Source organism: Saimiri boliviensis, chromosome 1 (assembly GCF_048565385.1).
Source record: "Saimiri boliviensis isolate mSaiBol1 chromosome 1, mSaiBol1.pri, whole genome shotgun sequence".
NCBI lineage: Eukaryota > Metazoa > Chordata > Mammalia > Primates > Cebidae > Saimiri > Saimiri boliviensis.
In genome coordinates this window covers 168,956,076-168,977,981 of record NC_133449.1, presented here as the reverse complement: position 1 = coordinate 168,977,981, position 21,906 = coordinate 168,956,076, and the positions used below count along the sequence as shown (strand labels likewise).

The window sequence follows — 21,906 nt, the reverse complement described above, 5'->3', positions numbered from 1 at the left end:
TTGAAGAGTGGGCTGAGGACTGGATCAAAAGGAAAGTGAGGAAACAGTGAATAGTATTTTACTTCACTAAGGTCAAGTGAAAGGATTTGCACAACTGAGTTTGAAGACCATAAACTATGTGTCATGGTTCCAGTCTCAAGAATAGTGATTTTTTTTTTTTCCAACTTTGTCCAGCAATCTTGGGATGGGATTCATTCAACCAAGCCTGGAGGTCGGGGTACAGGGCATCTTCAGAGAGGCCCAAAGATTAAGCAAGTTGTGCTAATAAAGCAAGGCTGATTAATGTGCCCTAAACAGGGAAGGAAGTGAGGCAAAGAAGGGGAAATGGACTGAGAGAAGCAAGGGTTCCACTTCTACATTGCACTTGGTGAGTCAGAGAGTTGGTGTGATGTGACAGACTTTATGCTGAAGCAGGGGAATGTTGTGGAAGTAGGACTTCCGTTTCTGATCCCAAATCTGTTTTCCTGTAAACTTCCTCTTTTGCTCTTGCTCTATCATCTGGAACCAAATAGACTTTAGTTTTTTGTTGTTGTTGTTCTACACTAAGTAAGAGTTTTGCTCTCAAAAAAAAAACTTGCTCTCTCCCATACAGTCTTCTTTTCTCCAACACAAAACCCCACTTCTTCTAATGTTCAGAGCCCCCTCATTTACCAGATTGTGGGAGGCTCTTTACAAAACACTTAAAATTGCATGTAGTCAAAGAAATTGCACACTGACTTGAATCTTTTAGGCTCTCTAAAAATTGCTTATTGGCCAGGCACAGTGGCTCACACCTGTAATCCCAGCACTTTGGGAGTCCAAGGCAGGCAGTTCACAAGGTCAAGAGACTGATACCATCCTGGCCAACACAGTGAAACTCTGTGTCTGCTAAAACACAAAAATTAGCTGGGCATGTTGGTGGGTGCCTGCAGTACCAGCTACTCAGGAGACTGAGACAGAGAACTGCTTGAACCTGGGAGGTGGAGGTTGCAGTGAGCTAAGATTGCACCACTGTACTCCAGCCTGGTGCCTGGAGACAGAGCGAGACTAGGTCTCAAAAAAAAAAATTGCTTATTCTTTTTTACATATGATATTGTGTGTGATATGTGTTAAAATGCACGCTCTGAATGAAGAGATCCCTCAAACAGGCTTTGTGTGAGCAACATGGCTGTTTATTCACCTGGGTGCGGGTGGGCTGAGTCTGAAAAGAGAGTCAATGGAGGGTGGAGGGATAGGAGTTGGCTTTATAGGTTTGGGATAGGCAGTGGAAAGTTACAGAAGTTACAGCTTAGGGTGATTTTTGCAAGCTGGGAGGGGATCATAGGGTCTGGAGTCATGAGGTTGACCAAGGTTAGTTACATAATCCAATTACCTTATCAATTGAGGTGGGGAAAATGAACAACAGAGAATGTCTCAAATTAATTAGGTACCACAGAGGTTGAACATTTCTTCCCCTTTTCATGGTCTTTCAGTTACTTCAGATTTTCCAGGAACTCATCTGGAGTGTCCATGCAGGTCCCAGAGATTAACACGATGTCCATGGCACCGTCAGTCAGCTTAAAAGACCTTACAGTATGATTTTGTGGTTAAGTTTAAGAAAGAACGGTTGACAAAGACATCACAAAGAAAGAAAACTACAGACCAATATGTCTTATGAATATGAACACAAGAATCATCAACAAAACACTAGCAAACCAAAGCTAGCAACATATAAAAATAATTATGCACCACCACCAATTGGGATTCATACCAGGAGTGCAAGGTTGGTTTTGACAGAGCAGGAGCACTGTTATCTTGGACAAACAACACCACTTTAAGTTCTAGCTCCCTTTCTAACCTCATGCATTTCAAGGAAATCATTTCTCTTCTAACAACAAGCAGGCCACAAAGATCAGATAGTAAAACATAGGTAAGACAGCTCAGGCACAGAGGGAGGTGGGAAAGTCTCTTGGGTAACCACCAAACTTTACACTCATACAATAGGCCTCAATAAAACAGTGGGCCCTAATAAGCACATTCCTTTCCCTTTAGGTGCACTAAGATAGGAAAGCTAAAAGCAGACTGTGGAGGCAGTGATGGTGGGGAGTATGCCTGTAGCTGTAGGAAGATGTATGGAAACAGACACAAAACTCTCCTTCCCAGATAAGCAAGACGGAAACACAGGAACATTCCAAGCCTGTGATAAGCTCTCCTGCCCTGAACTCTTAAAAACCTGTAGTCTGTTAGAGAGAGTGCCGCTGACTTAACTTGGCCAGAAGCCCCTCTCAGGTTTATTCTCCAAAAATAAACCTGTCTTTGTTGAACTGTTTTTCATGTTTCTTTCCTCTTTTTTTAATTCTTACAGGTTTAACATCTAAAAATTAATATAATACATCAGAAAAATAGAATTAGACATAAAAAATATGATGATTTAGCCGGGCGTGGTGGCTCAAGCCTGTAATCCCAGCACTTTGGGAGGCCGAGGCGGGTGGATCACGAGGTCGAGAGATCGAGACCATCCCGGTCAACATAGTGAAACCCCGTCTCTACTAAAAATACAAAAAATTAGCTGGGCATAGTGGCACGTGCCTGTAATCTCAGCTACTCGGGAGGCTGAGGCAGGAGAATTGCCTGAACCCAGGAGGCGGAGGTTGCGGTGAGCCGAGATCGCGCCATTGCACTCCAGCCTGGGTAACAAGAGCAAAACTCTGTCTCAAAAAAAAAAAAAAAAAAAAAAAAAAAAAAAAAAAAATGATGATTTAGATAAATGCAGAAAAAGCATTTGGCAAAATTTAACACCTTTCACACACAAAGAACACTCAAAAAAGGAAAGAAGGGAACTTTCATGCATGGTAAAGGACATCTGTTAAAAAATCAGTTTAGGCCGGGCGCGGTGGCTCACGCCTATAATCCCAGCACTTTGGGAGGCTGAGGCGGGTGGATCATGAGGTCAAGAGATTGAGACCATCTTGGTCAACAAGGTGAAACCCCGTCTCTACTAAAAATACAAAAATTAGCCAGGTGTGGTGGTGCACGCCTGTAGTCCCAGCTACACGGGAGGCTGAGGCAGGAGAATTGCCTGAACCCAGGAGGCAGAGGTTGCAGTGAGCCGAGATCATGCCATTGCACTCCAGCCTGGGTAACAAGAGCAAAACTCCATCTCAAAAAAAAAAAAAAATCAGTTTATATCATACTTAATAGTAAAAGACTGCTTTTGCCTTAAGATCAGCAATAAAACAAGGATGCATGTTCTCACCACCTCTATTCAACATTGTACTAGAGGTTCTGGCCATGAAAATTAGCCAAGTAAAAGAAATAAATGGCATCCAGGTTGAAAAGTAGGAAGTAAAATGATGTGAATTCATAGATGATATGAGCACATATATTAAAAACTAGCAATTCACTAAAATACATGAAAACTAATCAGCAAGTTCAGCAAGATTACAAAATATAAAATCAATATACAGCCGGGCACAGTGGCTCAAGCCTGTAATCCCAGCACTTTGGGAGGCCGAGGCAGGTGGATCACGAGGTCGACAGATCGAGACCATCCTGGTCAACGTGGTGAAACCCCGTCTCTACTAAAAGTGCAAAAAACTAGCTGGGCATGGTGGCACGTGCCTGTAATCCCAGCTACTCAGGAGGCTGAGGCAGGAGAATTGCCTGAGCCTAGGAGGCGGAGGTTGCAGTGAGCCGAGATCGCGCCATTGCACTCCAGCCTGGGTAACAAGGGCGAAACTCCGTCTCAAAAAAAAAAAAAAAAAATCAATATACAAAAATCTATTGTATGTTAATACACTTTGAATGAACATTCTAAAAATTAAATTAAGAAAACAGTTCCAGCCAGATGTGATAGCTCTTGCCTGTAATCCCAGCACTTTGGGTGACCAAGGTGGGAGGAGTGCTTAAGCCCTGAAGTTCATGACCAGCCTAGGCAACTTAAGGAGACATTCTTCCTATCAAACTTAAAAAAAAAAAAAAAATTAGCCAGGCATGGAGGTCTGTAGCGGTAGTCCCAGTTACTTGGGAGGCTGAGGTGGGAGGCTCACCTGAGTACTGGGGCTTGAGGTTTCAGTGAGGTATGATAGTACGATTGCATTCCAGCCTGGGTGACAGTGAGACCCTGTCTCAAAAAAAGAAAAAAGAAAGCAATTCCACTTGCAATAGCAGCAAAAAGAATAAAATGTTTAAGAATAATGGCCGGGTGCGGTGGCTCAAGCCTGTAATCCCAGCACTTTGGGAGGCCGAGGCGGGTGGATCACGAGGTCAAGAGATCAAGACCATCCTGGTCAACATGGTGAAACCCCGTCTCTACTAAAAATACAAAAAATTAGCTGGGCATGGTGGCATGTGCCTGTAATCCCAGCCACTCAGGAGGCTGAGGCAGGAGAATTGCCTGAACCCAGGAGGCGGAGGTTGCGGTGAGCCGAGATCGCGCCATTGCACTCCAGCCTGGGTAACAAGAGCGAAACTCTGTCTCAAAAAAAAAAAAAAAAAAAAAGAATAAATATAATAGGCCGGGCATGGTGGCTCAAGCCTGTAATCCCAGCACTTTGGGAGGCCGAGGCGGGTGGATCACGAGGTCAACAGATCGAGACCGTCCTGGTCAACATGGTGAAACCCCGTCTCAACTAAAAATACAAAAAATTAGCTGGGCATGGTGGCGCGCGCCTGTAATCCCAGCTAGTCAGGAGGCTGAGGCAGGAGAATTGCCTGAACCCGGGAGGCGGAGGTTGCGGTGAGCCGAGATCGTGCCATTGCACTCCAGCCTGGGTAACAAGAGCGAAACTCCATCTCAAAAAAAAAAAAAAAAAAAAAAAAAGAATAAATATAATAAAAGAAGAGCAAACGTACACTCTTAAAACTACAAAACGTTGTTGAATTAAAGAAGATCTAAGTAAATGAAATAATATCCCATGCTCATAGATCTTATGATTGTCAAGATAATAGTTCTCCCCTAATTCACCTACAGATTTAATGAAATGCTATTTTTTTTCTGGTGCGTATGAGATATTTGATTACGATTATAAATCATTTCCAATACTTGCTTCTATGCCTGTTGCTCCATGCACCAAACAGGGGGGTTGGATCCAGGACAAGGTGTGGTCCTGCCCAGGGGTGGGTCCCAAACAGAACAGACAGGACCTCCCCTCCTTTCCAATGCTAGGGAGGCTGCTGAGGAGAACCACAAGTTCCATAATAAAATAAAGATTTTATTGGAATAAGCCACAGTGGAGGGTGGCTCATTCCTTGTAGGTAGTTGCTTTCCTCATGGCAGTAAGGATGTTGCTCAGCTCCTCTTGCTTCCTGTTGGCGCAGATATGTGTCCCTACCCTTTTCTTGATGAACTTAAGGGCGCAGTTGTCCTTGGAAACCTCAAGCAACTCCATGGCATTCTGCTTGTTTGGGGCAAAGCCACACCCCTCTCAGGCCAGGTCCACACAATCTCAGTGTGCTTGGTGAGGTGCCCACGGTGGTAGCAGCTGAGTCTGGGCTTTCTCCTGCACCTCATCATTATGTGGGCCCTTGCTGAGACCCCCAGTCATGGGGTGGCACAGAGCCGTGGCTGCTACCTTTCAATCTTGATGAAAGTCTTAAAAGAATCCTAACTGGTTTATTTGTAGAAATTGACAAGCTGATTGTAAAGTTTACATAGAATTTCAATGGGTGTGGAATAGACAAAACAACCTTGTAAAAGAAGAACAAAGTTGGAGGACTCAAACTTCCTGGTTTCAAAACATTATTACAAAGCAACAGTAACTAAGACAGAGTGGTAGTAGCATAAGGATAAGCAGAGAGATCAATGGAATAGAAGTGAGAATTCAGAAACAAGCCCATGTGTCTATGGGAAACTGATTTTGACAAGGGTGTCAAGAACAGCCAATGAGGAAACACTAGTTTCTACTAATGGCAAAGGGACACCTGGATATCCATATGCAGATGCATGAAGTTGGACCCTTACCTCAAATCATATACAAAAATTAATTTCATATTAACTGATTACCTAAATGTAAGAGCCAAAGTTATAAACTCTTAGAAGAAAACAGGGGAACTAATATTTGTGGCCTCTGATTTATCAGTGGATTATTAGATATAACTCCAAAAGCCTGAGCAACAAAATAAATAATAATAAACTGGATTTCCACAAAATTAAAAGCTTTCATACATCAAAAGGCATTACCAAATAAAGTGAAAAGACAACCTACAAAATGGGAGAAAATGCTGCAAATTACACATTGGTAATGGTTTACTATCCAGAGTATACAGAGGATTCTTACAACTTGGCAACAGAAAGACAAACAAATCAAGTGAAAAATGGGAAAAGGGCTTGAATAGCCATTTCTCCAAAAATACACAAATGCCTCAAAGTACATGAAAAGATGCTCAACATTGTTATTCATTAATAAAATTCCAAAAGCAAACAGCCAAATTAAAACCTGAGCAAAGAATTTGAACATTGCCACAAAGAAGCTATAGAAATGGCTAAAAAACATAAAAAAAAAGATGTTCAAAATCATTGCTCATTAAGGTAATGCAAATCAAAAACAGTGAGAGGCTAGGCACCATGGCCACGCATGTAATCCCAGCACTTTTGGAGGCTGAGTTGGGCGGATCATTTGAGGTCAAGAGTTTGAGACCAGCCTGGCCAATACAACGAAACCTTGTCTTCACTAAAAATACAAAAATTAGCCAGGCATGGTGGTGGGTGCCTATAATCCCAGATACTTGGGAGGCTGAGGCAGGAGAATCGCTTGAGCCTGAGAAGCAGAGGTTGCAGTGAACCGAAATCATGCCACTGCACTCCAGCCTGGGTGACAGAGCAAGACCCTGTTTCAAAAAAAAAAAAACAAACAAAAAACAAACCCACAATGAGATACCACTTCACACTCACTAGTATAGCTCAACAACAACAACAATACACACACACACACCCAAAATGGGAACAATTGTTGGCAAGAAGGTAGAGAAAGACGAACCCTCATAAATTGTTGGTGGTAATGTAATATGGTGCAGCCACAGTGGAAAACAGTTTGGCAGTTCACCAAAAAGTTAAATACATAATTAATTTTTTCATATGATCCAATAATTGTACTCCTCATTATATACCCAAAAGAATTGGAAAGGCATATCCAAACAAAATTTTGTACCAAAATGTTCATATCAACACTATGCCCTCTAGCTAATGACTCAAGTGTCCACAAATGGATAAATGGATAAACAAAATGTGGTCTACACATACAATGGACTATTATTTAGCCACAGAAAGTAAAGACCTCTCATACATGTTGCAACATAGATAAACCTCGACACCATTATGCTAAGTGAAATAAGCCAGGCACAAAAGGGCAAATATTGTATGATTCTGCTTATGTTGAGTATCTATAATAGGCAAGTTCAGTGAGACAGTAAGTAGATTAAAGGTTAACAAGGTCTAGAGGGAGAGGAGAGAGGGAGTTATTGTATAATGACTATGGAGTTTCCGTTTAGGATGATGAAAGGCATTGAAAATAGTAGCTATGGTTGCACAATACTGTGAATGCAATTAATGCCACTGAATTTATTATACACTTAAAAATGCTCAAAATGGCAAATTTATTTTAAACAGTAGTCTATAAGGTTTTTTCTCTTATACTTTTTTTTAAAACTTTTTACTTATTTTTTTAAATAAAGACAGGGTTTCACCATGATGGCCAGGCTGGCCTTGAACTCCTGACCTCAGGTGATCCACCCACCTTGGCCTCCCAAAGTGCTAGGATTACAGGCGTGAGCCACCGTGCCCAGCCTTTTTTTTTTTTTTTTTTACTTTTTAAACTTCTTTGTTAAAAACTAAGACAGAAGTACACACATTAGCCTGGGCCTACACAGAGTCAAGCTCATCAACCTCATTGTATTCCACCACCACATCTTGTCCCACTGGAAGGCCCTCCGGGGGGCAATTAACAAGGATGGAGATGTCATCTTCATGATAAAAATGCCATCTTCTGGAATATACCCTGAAGGACATGCCTGAGGCTGTTTTATGGTTAACACTTTTTCTATGTAAATAGAGGGGATACACTATAAAATAACAGTAAAAAGTATAGTAGGCTGGGCTCAGTGGCTCACATCTGTAATCCCAGCAGTTTGGGCGGCCAGAGATGGTGGATCCCTTTAGTCCAGAAGACTAGCCTGGATTACATAGTGAAACCCCATCTCTAAAAAAAAAACAGTAAAAATTAGCTGGGTATGGTGGCATGCACCTGTAGTCTCAGCGACTTGGGAGGCTGAGGTGGGAGGATCACTTGGGCCTGGGAGGCAGAGGTTGTAGTAAGCTGAGATCATGCCATTTCACTCTAGCCTGGGCAACAGAGTGCAATCCTGTCTCAAAAGAAAAAAAAATAGAGTGAATGCATAAACAAGTAACATAGTCATTTATTATCATTATCAGGAATTATGTACAGTACATAATTGCATGTGCTATAACTGCACTTTTATTCAACTTGCAGAGCAGTGAGTTTGTATACACTGGCATCACCACAAACACTGAGTAATGCATGCACTATGATGTTACAACAGCTATGATATCACTAGGCAATAGGGATTTTGTTTTGTTTTGTTTTTTGTTTTTTAGAGATGAAGTCTCTGTCACCCAAGCTGGAGTGCAGTGGCATGATCTTGGCTCACTGATTTAAGCAATGATCTCCGCCTCCCAGGTTTAAGCAATTCTCCTGCCTCAGCCTCCCAAGTAGCTGAGACTACAGGCGCACATTGCCACACCCAGCTAATTTCTTTTGTGTTTTAGTAGAGTCAGGGTCTTACCATGTTGCCTAGGCTGGTCTCAAACTCCTGAGCTCAGGCAATCCACCTGCCTCGGCCTCCCAGAGTGCTAGGATTACAGGCGTGAGCCACCGAAGCTGGCAGGGCAATAGGGATTTTTCTGCTCCATTATAATCTAATGGGACTACCCTTGGTTATACAGCTCAAGTTTGACCAAAACATCATTACGTGGTGCATGACTATGTATATATTGCTAGGATGAAAATTAAGGCAAAAGATCACAAATCAATAACCTATAATATGTTAAGGAACTAGAGAAACCTATAATATGTTAAGGAACTAGAGAAAGAAGAGCAAACAAAATAAGGAATGGAAAAAAAAAAAAAAAAGAAAATCAGTAAAACCAAGAGTTGGTTCTTTTTGCAGATCAACAAAATTGATAAACCTTTAGCTAGTCTGAGAAAAATAAAGAAAGTACAAATAACTAAAATAAGAAATGAAAGGACCAGCCTTGGCAACATAGAGAAACCCCATCTCCACAAATTTTTATTTTGTTTGTTTAATTATCCAGGCCTTGTGGCATAAAAAATCTCACAACAAAAAAGAGTTCAAGACCAGATAGCTTCACTGGTGAATTCTACCAAATACTAAAAAAACTTAACACCAATCTTACTTAAACTCTTTCAAAAAATAGAAGAGGAGGAAAACACTGTGTGTGTGTGTGTGTGTGTGCGTGTGTGTGTGTGCTTCATTTTTTGGAGGTGGAGTCTTGCTCCATCGCCCAGGCTGGAGTGCAGTGGCATCATCTTGACTCACTGCAGCCTCTGCCTCCTGGGTTTAAGCGGGATTCTCCTGCCTCAGTCTCTTGAGTAGCTGGGATTATAGGCGCATGTCACCACACCCGGGTAATTTTTGTATTTTCAGTAGAGATGGGGTTTCACCATGTTGGCCAGGCTGGTCTCAAACTCGTGACCCCAAGTGATTCATCTGCTTCAGCCTCCCAAAGTGATGGGATTACAGGCATGAGCCACCGTGCCTGGCCAAAACAGTTTCTAACACAAAGCCAGTATTTTCTTGATGCCAAAGACAGAGATACCACAAGCAAAGAAAACTACAGACTATTTTTTGTTTATTTGTTTGTTTGGAGACAGAGTCTCACTCCATAACCCAGGCTAGAGTGCAGTGGCATGATCTCGGCTCACTGCAACCTCCACCTCCCAGGTTAAAGCAATTCTCCTGACTCAGCCTTCCAATTAGCTGAGATTACAGGCACCCACCACCACGCCCAGCAAATTTTTGTATTTTTAGTAGAGACAGGGTTTCGCCATGTTGGCCAGGCTGACTTCAGGTGATCCACTAGCCTCGACCTCCCAAAAGTGCTGGGATTACAGGCATGAGCCACCATGCCCAGCCTAACTATAGACTATTTTTTATAAATATGAATGCAAAAGTTCTCAACAAAATACTAGCAAATTGAATTCAAAAGCACATTAAAAGGATTATACACAATACCAGGTGGGATTTATCTCAGAAATGCAAATGTGGCTTAAAATAAGACAATCGATCAATGTAATATACCACATCAATAGAACAAAGAGGAAAAACACATGATTATCTCAATAGATGCAGAAAAATCATTTAACAAAATCAAACATCCTTTCACAATAAGAACATTCAGCAAAAATGGAATGGAGGGAAACTTCCTTTAATGATAAAAAAAACAATGAGAAACACACGGCTAACATCATATTCGATAATGAAGGACTGAAAGCTATTTCTTTAAGATCAGAAACAAATCTAGGATGTCACCTTTTTTTTCTTTTTTGAGACAGAGTCTCACTCTGTCATCCAGGTTGGAGTGCAATGGTAAGATCTCAGCTCACTGCAACCTCTGCCTCCAGGGTTCAGCGATTCTCCTGCCCCAACCTCCCAAGTAGCTTGGATTACAGGTGCCTACCACCATGCCCCGCTAATTTCTGTATTTTTAGTTTAGGCAGGGTTTTACCATATTGGTCAGGCAGGTCTGGAACTCCTGGCCTCAGGTGATCCACCCACTTTGGCCTCCCAAAGTGCTGGGATTACAGGAGTGAGCTACCATGCCCAGCCCAAGGATGCCACTTTTACCACTTCTATTTACTACTGTACCAAAAGTTTTAGCCAGAGAAACTAGGCAAGAAAAATAAATAAATAAAGGCATTTGAGAAGGAAGAAGTAAAACTGTATTTGCACATGATATGATTCTATAAATAGAAAATCTCATAGAATTCACAAAAACACTATTAGGGATAATAAACAAATCAGGAAGTGTCAGACATAAGATCAACACACAAAAATTAGTTGTTTCTATGCAACGGCAATTTAAAATCCAGAAAGGAAATTATGAAAATAAATCCATTTACATGTTTAAAAAAGAATAAAATCCCTTGGAATACAATTACCAAAAAGGTTAAAGCCTTATAAAATGAAAACTAGAAAAGAAAAGAAAAAAAAAAGAAAAAAGAAAAGAAAATGAAAACTAGAAAACATTGCTGAAATAAATTAAAGACCCAAATAAATGGAAAGACATCCCTTCAAAGTTTATGCATTGGATGACTTAATATTGACACAGAACAATTGCATAGAATTAGAGCCCAGAAATAACCCAACATCTATAACTGATTGATATTTGATAAGAAAGCCAAGATCATTCCGTGGAAAAAAAGAAATATCTTCAAAAATAATGCTGAGACAACTGGATAACTAATATGCAAAAAAAAATTACATTGGACCCCTACCTCTCTCCATATACAAAAATTAACTCATAATAGATGGACAACCTAAATATTAGAGCTAAAGCTATGGAACTATTAGAAGAAACCCTAGGGATTAATCTTCATGACCTCTGATTTGGCAATGAACTCTTAGATGTGACACCAAAAGCATGATCAACAAAAAAACCCCGATAAATTGGACTGCATAAAAATTAAAAACTTGGTGAATCAAAGGACATTATCAAGAGAGTGAAAAGATAACCTTTAGGATAGAAGAAAATTATGAGAGTTAAATATTTGATAAGGGTGTAGTATACAGCATATATAAGGAGCTTTTACAACTCAACAACAAAAAAGACAATCCAATTTTATTTATTTATTTTTTTGAGACAGAATCTTACTCTGTCACCCAGGCTAAAGTGCAGTGGCATGATCACAGCTCATGCAGACTCCACCTCCTGGGCTCAAGCAATCTGCCTGCTTCAGCCTCTTAGTTCTGGTACTACAGGTACACTCTACCACATGCAGCTAATTGTTTTTATTTTTAGTAGAGACAAGGTATAGCTATGTTGTTCAGGCTGGTCTCAATCCAGTTTTTAAAAAGACAAGCAGCTTGAATGGTCAGTTCTCCCCATAGGCTATACAAATGGCTAACAAGCATGTGAAAAGATGTTCAACATCATTAGTCATAAAGGAAACACAAATTAAAAGCACAATGGGATATTACTGCACACTCACCATGCTGCTATAATGATATATATTTTTGAATAAAATAACAAGTATTGGTGAGGATGTGGAAGAACAGGAACTCTCATACCCTGCTATTGGGAATATAAAATGGTGCACCCACTCTGGAAACAGCTGGCAGTTCCTCAAAAAATTAAACATATAATTACCATATGACCCATCAATTCCAGTCCTTAGTATATACTCAAGAGAAATGAAAATATATATCTACACAGAAACTTGCAAATATTTATAGCAGCATTATTAATAATAACCATAAGGTGAAAATAACCCAAATGTTCACCAATGAATGATGGATAAATAGACTGTGATATGTACATTTAATGTAACATTATTCAGCCAAAATAATGATACATGCCACAACTTGGATGAAACTTAAACTAATGCTAAATAAAGTCAGACACTGGCCAGCCATGGTGGTTCATGCCTGCAATCCCAGCACTTGGGAGGCCAAGGTGAGTGGATCACCTGAGGTCAGGAGTTCGATACCAGCCTGGCCAACATGGTGAAACCCCATCTCTACTAAAAATACAAAAATTAGCTGGGTGTGGTGACTGACACCTGTAATTTCAGCTACTTGGGAGGCTGAGGCAGGAGGATCGCTTGAACCTGGGAGGTGGAGGTTGTAGTAAGCCAAGATCATGTCACTGTACTGCAGCCTGGGTGATAGAGTGAGACTCTGTCTCAAAAAAATTAAACTAAAATAAAATAAGCCAAACACTAAAAGCCACATACTGTTATTGTTTGGTTTATTTTATATAATATATCCAGACTATTAGGGAAATACATAAAGCCAGGAAGCTGCTTAGTGGTTATCTGGGGAGGGGAGAGGGAGGAATGGCAAGTGATTACTTAATAGGTATGACATGTATTTTGGGCATGATGGAAAAGTTTTGAAACTAGAAAGAAGTGATGGTTGCACAATAGTGTGAATACACTAAATGCCACTGAATCATATCCTTTTTTTTTTTTTTTTTTGTAACGGAGTTTCTGTCTTGTTGCCCAGACTGGAGTGCAGTGGCACTATCTTGGCTCACTGCAACCTCCACCTCCTGGGTTCAACTGATTTTCCTGCCTCAGCCTCCCAAGTAGCTGGGATTATAGGCATCCATCATAATGCCTAATTTTTGTATTTTTAGTAGAAACAGGGTTTCATCATATGGCCAGGCTATTCTAGAACTCCTGAACTCAGGTGATCCCACCTTGGCCTCCCAAAGTGTTGGGATTACAGGCGTGAGCCACTGTGCCCTGACATTTTTTTCTTTTTCTTTCTTTTCTTTTTCCTTTCTTCCTTTCTTTTCTTTTCTTTTCTTTTCTTTTTTTTTTTTTTTTTTTTTTTTTGGTGTGTGAGACAATTTCACTGTGTTGCACAGGCTGGATAGCAGTGGCACGACGTAGGCTCACTGTAACCTCCACCTCCTGGGTTTAAGCTATTCTCCTGCCTCAGGCTCCCAAGTAGCTGGGATTACAGGCACACACCACCACATCTGGCTACTTTTTGTATTTTTGTAAAGATGAGTTTTCGTCATGTTGGCCAGGCTGGTCTCAGACTCCTGGCTCAAGTGATCTTCCTGCCTCGGCCTCCGAAATTGCTGGGATTACAGGTGTACACCACTGCTCTTGGCCACACTTTAACATGATAAATTATATGAATTTCACCTCAATTAAAAAATTCAAAAAGAGGAAATGAAACTGGGAACAGTTACAAACTCCTCTAAGTACTACAAGTGGGATGAGTAGGGAGATGCTGAGGCTTAGCAAATGCCTGGCTCAGACTAGACAGCAGTGGAATCATCACAGAGGTGACACTGGAGCTGGGTTTTGAGGAATACATAGGAATTCAGGAGATCGTAAGTACAGGAAGTGAGAGAAAAGAGGTTCTTTTTTTTTTTTTTTTTTTTTTTTTTTTTTTTTTTTTTTTTTTGAGACGGAGTTTCTCTCTTGTTACCCAGGCTGCAGTGCAATGGCGCGATCTCGGCTCACTGCAACCTCCGCCTCCTGGGTTCAAGCAATTCTCCTGCCTCAGCCTCCTGAGTAGCTGGGATTACAGGCACGCGCCACCATGCCCGGCTAATTTTTTGTATTTTTAGTAGAGACGGGGTTTCACCATGTTGACCAGGATGGTCTCGATCTCTCGACCTCGTGATCCACCCGCCTCGGCCTCCCAAAGTGCTGGGATTACAGGCTCGAGCCACCGCGCCCGGCGAGGTTCTTTTTTAAAAAGGAAGAGCTGGGCACAGTGGCTCATGCCTGTAATCCCAGCACTTTGGGAGGCCGAGGCAGGTGGATCACAAGGTCAAGAGATCGAGACCATCCTGGTCAACATGGTGAAACTCTGTCTCTACTAAAAAAAATAAATAAATAAAATAAAATAAAATAAAAATTAGCTGGGCATGGTGGCACGTGCCTGTAATCCCAGGTACTCAGGAGGCTGGGGCAGGAGAATTGTCTGAACCCAGGAGGTGGAGGCTGCGGTGAGCCGAGATCGCACCATTGCACTCCAGCCTGGGTAAAAAGAGTGAAACTCCATCTCAAAAAAAAAAAAGGAAGAAAGAAAAGGAATAAGTGATGTTCCCATGCAGAGGAAATGAATAGGCAAAGCCTTGGAGGTGTAAGTAAGCAATTCCCATACTGAGTACTAGGAAAATTGGAGACCTAGTATATATATGGAGTACAGAAATAGTAGAAAGGAAGGCAGAAGCCACACGATGAGGGGTTGGCAGTCCATGCTGATGCCTTTGGACAAGGAATTAAGCCGGATTTATTTCTTGGGGGAACAGCATGGGCAACATCTTCTTACCTAAATTAAACTTTCTATGTGTTGACCATATTTTATTGTATTCAGTTAAAAATATTCATTAATTTACTGCTTACTATGTGCCAGACACTGACCTAATGCTTATTATTAACTCACTTAATCTCTTTTTTTTTTTTTTTTTGAGACGGAGTTTCGCTCTTGTTACCCAGGCTGGAGTGCAATGGCGCGATCTCGGCTCACCGCAACCTCCGCCTCCTGGGTTCAGGCAATTCTCCTGCCTCAGCCTCCCTAGTAGCTGGGACTACAGGCACATGCCACCATGCCCAGCTAATTTTTGTATTTTTAGTAGAGACGGGGTTTCACCATGTTGACCGGGATGGTCTCGATCTCTTGACCTCGTGATCCACCCGCCTCGCCTCCCAAAGTGCTGGGATTACAGGCGTGAGCCACCGCGCCCGGCCAACTCACTTAATCTCATCAACAGTTGTTCTCAAGGCCGGGTGCGGTGGCTCAAGCCTGTAATCCCAGCACTTTGGGAGGCCGAGGCGGGTGGATCACGAGGTCAAGAGATCGAGACCATCCCGGTCAACATGGTGAAACCCCGTCTCTACTAAAAATACAAAAAATTAGCTGGGCATGGTGGCATGTGCCTGTAATCCCAGCTACTCGGGAGGCTGAGGCAGGAGAATTGCCTGAACCCAGGAGGCGGAGGTTGCGGTGAGCCGAGATCGTGCCATTGCACTCCAGCCTGGGTAACAAGAGCGAAACTCCGTCTCAAAAACAAAAACAAAACAAAACAAAAAACAGTTGTTCTCAAACTCTAAACTCTATTGGAATCTCCTAGAAGTCTTAAAACACAGAAACTAGAGTTTCTGATTCAACAGGTATGATGAGGCCTGAAATTTGCTTTTTAATTCAATTATTGGGAGATGCTGAGACTGCTGGCACAAGGAATATACTTTGAGAAACACAGCTTCAAGTCATCCTTATAAGGAAGGCAGCAATATCATCACCATAGTTTCTATTTTACAGACATGGAAACAAACACATAGATTAAGCCACTTGCCAAAGGCAATATAGCTCCTTGCAGTGCTGCTGGGATTAAACACTGGTAATCCTAGCATATCCCCTAGTTCAGAGGCTGCAAATAGCAGACTTCAAGGCTGGCATTTTAAGTCCTTGTTTGCAACCATTATGTATGTTACACACATGCACACACATACAGACACACAAATCAAAACTGACATCTGAGATGAAAGAATTAGAGATATGAGCTGATGCTATTGGTGAGACAAGGGAAAATCCATAGGAATCTTTAGGCCTTTCAATGAAGTTTTATTTTGGTCCTATTGGTATTGGTATGAAGCTAGGATTAAAAATATATATATACATCTATCAACATACAAAATGACTACTAAATGTAGAAAGAAAATGACACTGCGTAAAGCCGGACGCAGTGGCTCATGCTTGTAATACCAGCACTTTCGGAGGGTGAGGCGGCTGGATCACTTGAGGTCAGGAGTTCAAGACCAGCCTGGCCATCATGGTGAAATCCTGTCTCTACTAAAAACACAAAAATTAGCCGGGCATGGTGGCAGGCACCTGTAATCCCAGCTACTCTGGAGGCTGAGGCAGGAGAGTTGCTTGCACCCAGGGGGCAACGGTTGCAGTGAGCTGAGATCACGTCATTGCACTCCAGCCTGGGCAACAGAGCAAGACTCTGTCTCAAAAAAAGAAAAGAAAACGATATTAAGTAAAAAGGGGCAAGATTATATTGCACAAGAATAGTTAATATCTGTTATTTTAAATTTTTGTAAGTGATGAGAATTCACAGTATCTAGATAAGGCAACTTTGTCATACATGCTGTTTTGGAGATGCACTAAGATGAAAATGACAGCTCTTTGATTGATAGGCTCTTTTCACAACTTGATCTACTTTGTAGCACTTTCCTGGTTTCCTCTCAATAAAGAACTTTTTTCTTTGAAAAAGTAAAAGCTAAACACAGAGTTACCATATGACCCCGCAACTGCACTCCTATGTCCAAGAGAAATGAAAACATGTACACCCAAAAACTTGTACACAAAGCTTATAGCAGCATTATTCATAATAGCCAAAAGGTAGAATCAACCCAAATATTCATCAAATGAGGAATGAATGAACAAAATGTATGTTCATTCGTGTGTAACAAGAATTTGGCCAGCCACTGTCCCTGGTTCCTAGCAGGTTTTATCTCTTTGGCTTTTTCAGATTTGTATCCTTTCCTATAATAAAATTGTAATTGTAAGTACAGAACATTCCTGAGTTCTGTGAGTTGTTCTAGTGAATTGTTGACTTGCGGTGGGCAGTGAGAACCTCCGAATTTATATCTGCTGGTCAGAAATGAGAGTAGCCTGGGAACCCCCAAGCTTGTGGCTGGTGTCTGTAATGAGGGCTGTCTTGCGGAGAATTGTGTCCTTATCCTGCAAAGCTTGGTCCAACCCAACTCCAGTTTGTCAGTGTCTGAAGCCATTGGAGTTGGTGTGAGGAGAACTACAATTGGCCAAACCAGTCTGTACTCACTGAAATATGTACTTTGTGGGGAAAAAGACTGGGGGGCGTAGAATAAATAACCTATGATTTCCTGGGTGGATGGCTACAGGTGGGTGGCTACAGGTGGGTGGCTACAGGGTTAGCCACCCTGATGAATTCTCATCACTTATAAAAATTTAAAATAACAGATATTAACTATTCTTGTGCAATATAATCTTGCCCCTTTTTACTTAATATCGTTTTCTTTTCTTTTTTTGAGACAAAGTCTTGCTCTGTTGCCCAGGCTGGAGTGCAATGACGTGATCTCAGCTCACTACAACCGTTGCCCCCTGGGTGCAAGCAACTCTCCTGCCTCAGCCTCCAGAGTAGCTGGGATTACAGGTGCCTGCCACCATGCCCAGTTAATTTTTGTGTTTTTAGTAGAGACAGGATTTCACCATGATGGCCAGGCTGGTCTTGAACTCCTGACCTCAAGTGATCCAGCCGCCTCACCCTCCCAAAGTGCTGGTATTACAAGTGCTATATGGAATAGCAGCTGTGCTGTCCTCAGTTACGGGAGGTAAAAGTTACCAGTGGAATTTAGAAATGATTGATTCAACTCCTGGATGCATAAGGAACTATAAACTAACAAGAAGAAAACTAAGTATACAATCCCTTGGTTATTGTTATCTGTAACAGCTAAAATGACAATAAGAGACAAGCCAAGGTGATATTCTGGCCAGTCCAAGCTATAGCCTTCCAAACAAGTTGCTGCACATTCACCTTGGAACTGCCATTGTAAACCAAGAAGCTCTTTGCTGTTCATAGGACACTCTCCAGGTGGTGATAGAATCTGACAGCTACTGCCAGGCACAGTGGCTCACACCTCTAATCCCAGCACTTTGAGAAGCCAAGGCGGCCAGATCTCCTGAGGTCCAGGAGTTCAAGACCAACCTGGTTAACACGGAGAAACCCCGCCTCCCAACTGCAGCCTGGGCTGGAGGAGGCTGCCCCACTCCTCCCCTTAAGGGAGGCACCACCCCCTCCAGGCAGCGATCATTTTGCCCTGTTTTTGGTCCATGTCCCTTTTTCTACTAACCTGTACAACTGGAAGGCTCAAAAACCCACCTTTCTCTGAGAAACCTCAGGTCCTAACCTCACTGGTTGAGTCCATACGCCAGACTCACCAGCCCACCTGGGATAATTGTCAACAGCTTCTCCTAACCCTTCTTACATCTAAGAAAAGGGACCATATTTGAAGGGAGGCCAGAAAGTTTTTTCCTTAGTTCAGCCAGTATGCCAGAGGAGGGAGCCTGAGGCCTCCTAGAGGAAGTTTTTTCCTTCTACTCAGCCTGACTGGGACCCAAATACCTTGGGGGCGGGAAGTGGCGGGGAGCAGAGCTTTGAACAATTTCCACCGGTATCTTCTTGCGGGTATTAAAGGAGCCGCTTGAAAACCCATGAATCTGTCTAAGACAACTGAAGTTGTCCAGGGGCCCAATAAGCCACCTGGAGTGTTTTTGAAATGCCTCCAGGAGGCCTATTGAATTTATGCCCCGTTTAATCCAGCAGCTCCCAAAAATAGCTGTGCTATTAATTTGGCATTTGTAGCTCAGGCAGCACCTGACATTCAAAAAAAAAATTACAAAAACTTGAGGGATTTGCTGGGATAAATATCATCCAGCTCCTAGAAATAGCTCAGAAGGTTTTTAACAATTGAAACCGTAAGAAACAGAAACAGGCTGCTCTGGCAGCGGAAAAGGCAGCTAAAAAGGCTTCAAAAAGGCAGGCAAAAAAGTCTTAGTGGCTACATTAAGTTAAAGTTAAACACAAGCATTCCAAGTTGTCTATGAGCCGTGGCGGCAACTGCAAGTCCGGTCCCGAAGGCTAATAAACTAACCCTGGGCCAAAACTTAACCCTCCTGGCTCCTCATGCCGTTAAGATATTGCTGCACAGTGCCTCTGGTAAATAAATGTCAAATGCTCGTATATTACCATACGAGAGTCTGCTGTTGGATCAGCCCCACCTGACTTTCTCCCTCACATGGTGTTTAAATCCAGCCACTCTACTCCCCAATCCAAATTTAACTCATACCTGTCCATGACTGCCAAGAGCTGTTAAAGACTACGAAAACTGGCCAACCTAATCTCCAGGATGTTCCCCTGGAGAAAGCAGATGCCACCATATTTACAAACGGTAGCAGCTTCGTTAAGCTTCGAAAGGGGCCAGGGAAGTCACGCCAACTTCCTGGGGCGTAGGGTTTTTATAGGTAGGAGGAACCAACAACACCTGGGTTCTCTGATTGACTCCAGGGGAGCGGGATTGAGACGGGGCGGGTTTTCCGGTGGGAGAACCGGCCAGGAGCCCTGCATCAGCTGGAGCCTTCCAGGGGAGCCCTTCGGCAGAGCCTGGCGCCGGGTGCAGAGGTGGGCCTGTCCAACCTCCCGACGAGGCAACCGGCCTTACACATATCCAGGTAAAATCCCTAATTAAAGTTGCTCTCCAGAACCACCTTGGACAGCGTTGGGGGAAAGCTGTTGTTTTTATGCTAACCAGTCTGGAGTCATAAAGGACAGCCTTCACAGGTTCAAAAGAGTTTAAATAAACGCCAGCAAAAGCGGCGGGGGCGGGGGCGGGGGCGGGGGCGGGAAAAAAACCCATGGTACCAAAGCATGTTTAACTGAAACCCGTAACTAACTACTTTAATAACTGGGCTAGCAAAACCTCTTCTCCTCCTGTTAGGCTTAATCTTTGGGCCCTGTATACTAAACTGGCTCCTTGCTTTCATAAGACAGCGTGTAAATTCTGTCAAACTTGTGGATCTCAAAAGCCAATGTAACCTCCTTGTTGTAACTGAAGAGTCAATACTTGGACCCTCCAAAAACACAAGTGGGGAGTGTAATAACCTAGCCTGTGTTATCCTAACTGACTCCATCTTGGCGGTAGGCTCCAGCTTGGCTTCCCCCTCCCTGCCTCAGCCCCCTCAGGTGCATTACTGGGTCACTCTGCACTCAAATCTTTAAACTGTTAAGAGTGGTTCACACTGTTCACAGTACCTGTAACCACTGTAACCGCATCCTACTTGGCAAGTCTGCCTGCTATTGTGAATACCTTCCTTGGTGATTGATTGTATGAAAAGATCTCCCTGCTACCCCTCTTGATAATTGTATAAAAATACCCTTAGCAACCAACAATCCTGAGTACCTGCTATCCCCTGGTTCTAACTTGCTTGTTCTGCTTCTGTAAACTTCCGCTTCAGCTAGGCTCCCCCTCCCCTACCTAAATCGAGGTCTAAAAGATAAGCCCCTTCCTCTGGGCCGAAAGAATTTTAAGCATTAGCCGTCTCTCGGCCCCGGCAATAAAGGACTCTCAATTTAAAACTCAGAGCATGGCGTTTCTTCTATAACTCACTTAAATACAGCAATATGACTATTCATTTGTATCCTTTATAATAAAAAGGTAATAGTAAGTAAGCACTTTTCTGAGTTCTATGTCTTTCAAGTGAATTACTCAATCTGGGGTGGGGTCATGGGAAACCCCTGAATTTGTAGCCAAGTCAGACGAACTTGTGAATAACCTGATGATACCACTTGCGGCTGCCATTTGAATTAAGGGCAGTCTTGTTGGGGATGTTTTGTTTTAATTCATGGGACCTGACCCTAACTCCACGTAGTTAGTGTCAGAGTTGAATTGAATCATAAAACACTCAGCTGGTGTCAGAGAATTAGTGTCAGACACAGTAAGTGTAGCACTTACTTGAGTTCTGCAAGCTGTTCCAGTGAATTGTCAAGCCTGAAGGAGTAGTGGGGACACCAAAACCTGCAGACAGCTGGAGTGAGGAAGGCCTGGGGACCCCTTAACTTGAGACTGCGCTCATGGAGGAGTGCAGTCTCATGGAGGACGATGCCCTTTGTGGTGAAACTTGGCCAAACTCCAGGCAGTTGGTGACAGAGCTCTATTGTGGAACATTATCCACCACAGAAAGGGAAAAAGTACTGAGACATACTACAACTGAAAACATTATGTTAAGTGGAAAAAAACAGACACAGAAGGCCACTCAGTATATGGTTCTATTTATATGAAATGTCTAGAATTGGCAAATCTGTAAAGGCAGAAAATAAATGAGTGATTGCTTAGGGTTGCAGGGTGCAGTGGGTTTGGGTTAGGGAGCTAATAGCTAAAGGGAACCAAATTTCCTTATGATGTGATGAAAACCTTCTAAAATTAACTGTGGTATACTGAACTAGTAATAGATGAAATACTAGGATGTCTGAGGTTTGCTTCAAAATAATCTGCTGGGAATGGGAGAAGAACAAAATAAATCAGACTGGCCAGAATTTGGTAATTGCTGAAGCTGGGTACCTGGAGGTTGATGATACTATTCTCTCCAGTGTTATACATGTTTGAACATTTTCATAAAAGGAAA

General features: G+C 42.4%; 1 protein-coding gene across 2 annotated transcripts in view; it reads left to right on the top strand.

The window, feature by feature from the left end:
• The first annotated feature begins 15,766 nt into the window (after nt 1-15,766).
• Nucleotides 15,767-21,906, top strand: part of LOC104652350 (uncharacterized) — a 31,521-nt gene continuing 25,381 nt past the window's right edge. For both annotated transcript variants that reach the window (XR_012512363.1, XM_074380402.1), the window contains exon 1: nt 15,767-19,956. Coding sequence is in view for 1 of the 2 variants with exons in the window: in XM_074380402.1 (XP_074236503.1) it covers nt 19,635-19,956 (322 nt within the window). In the remaining variant the exon portion in view is untranslated. The remainder of the gene's footprint in view (nt 19,957-21,906) is intronic.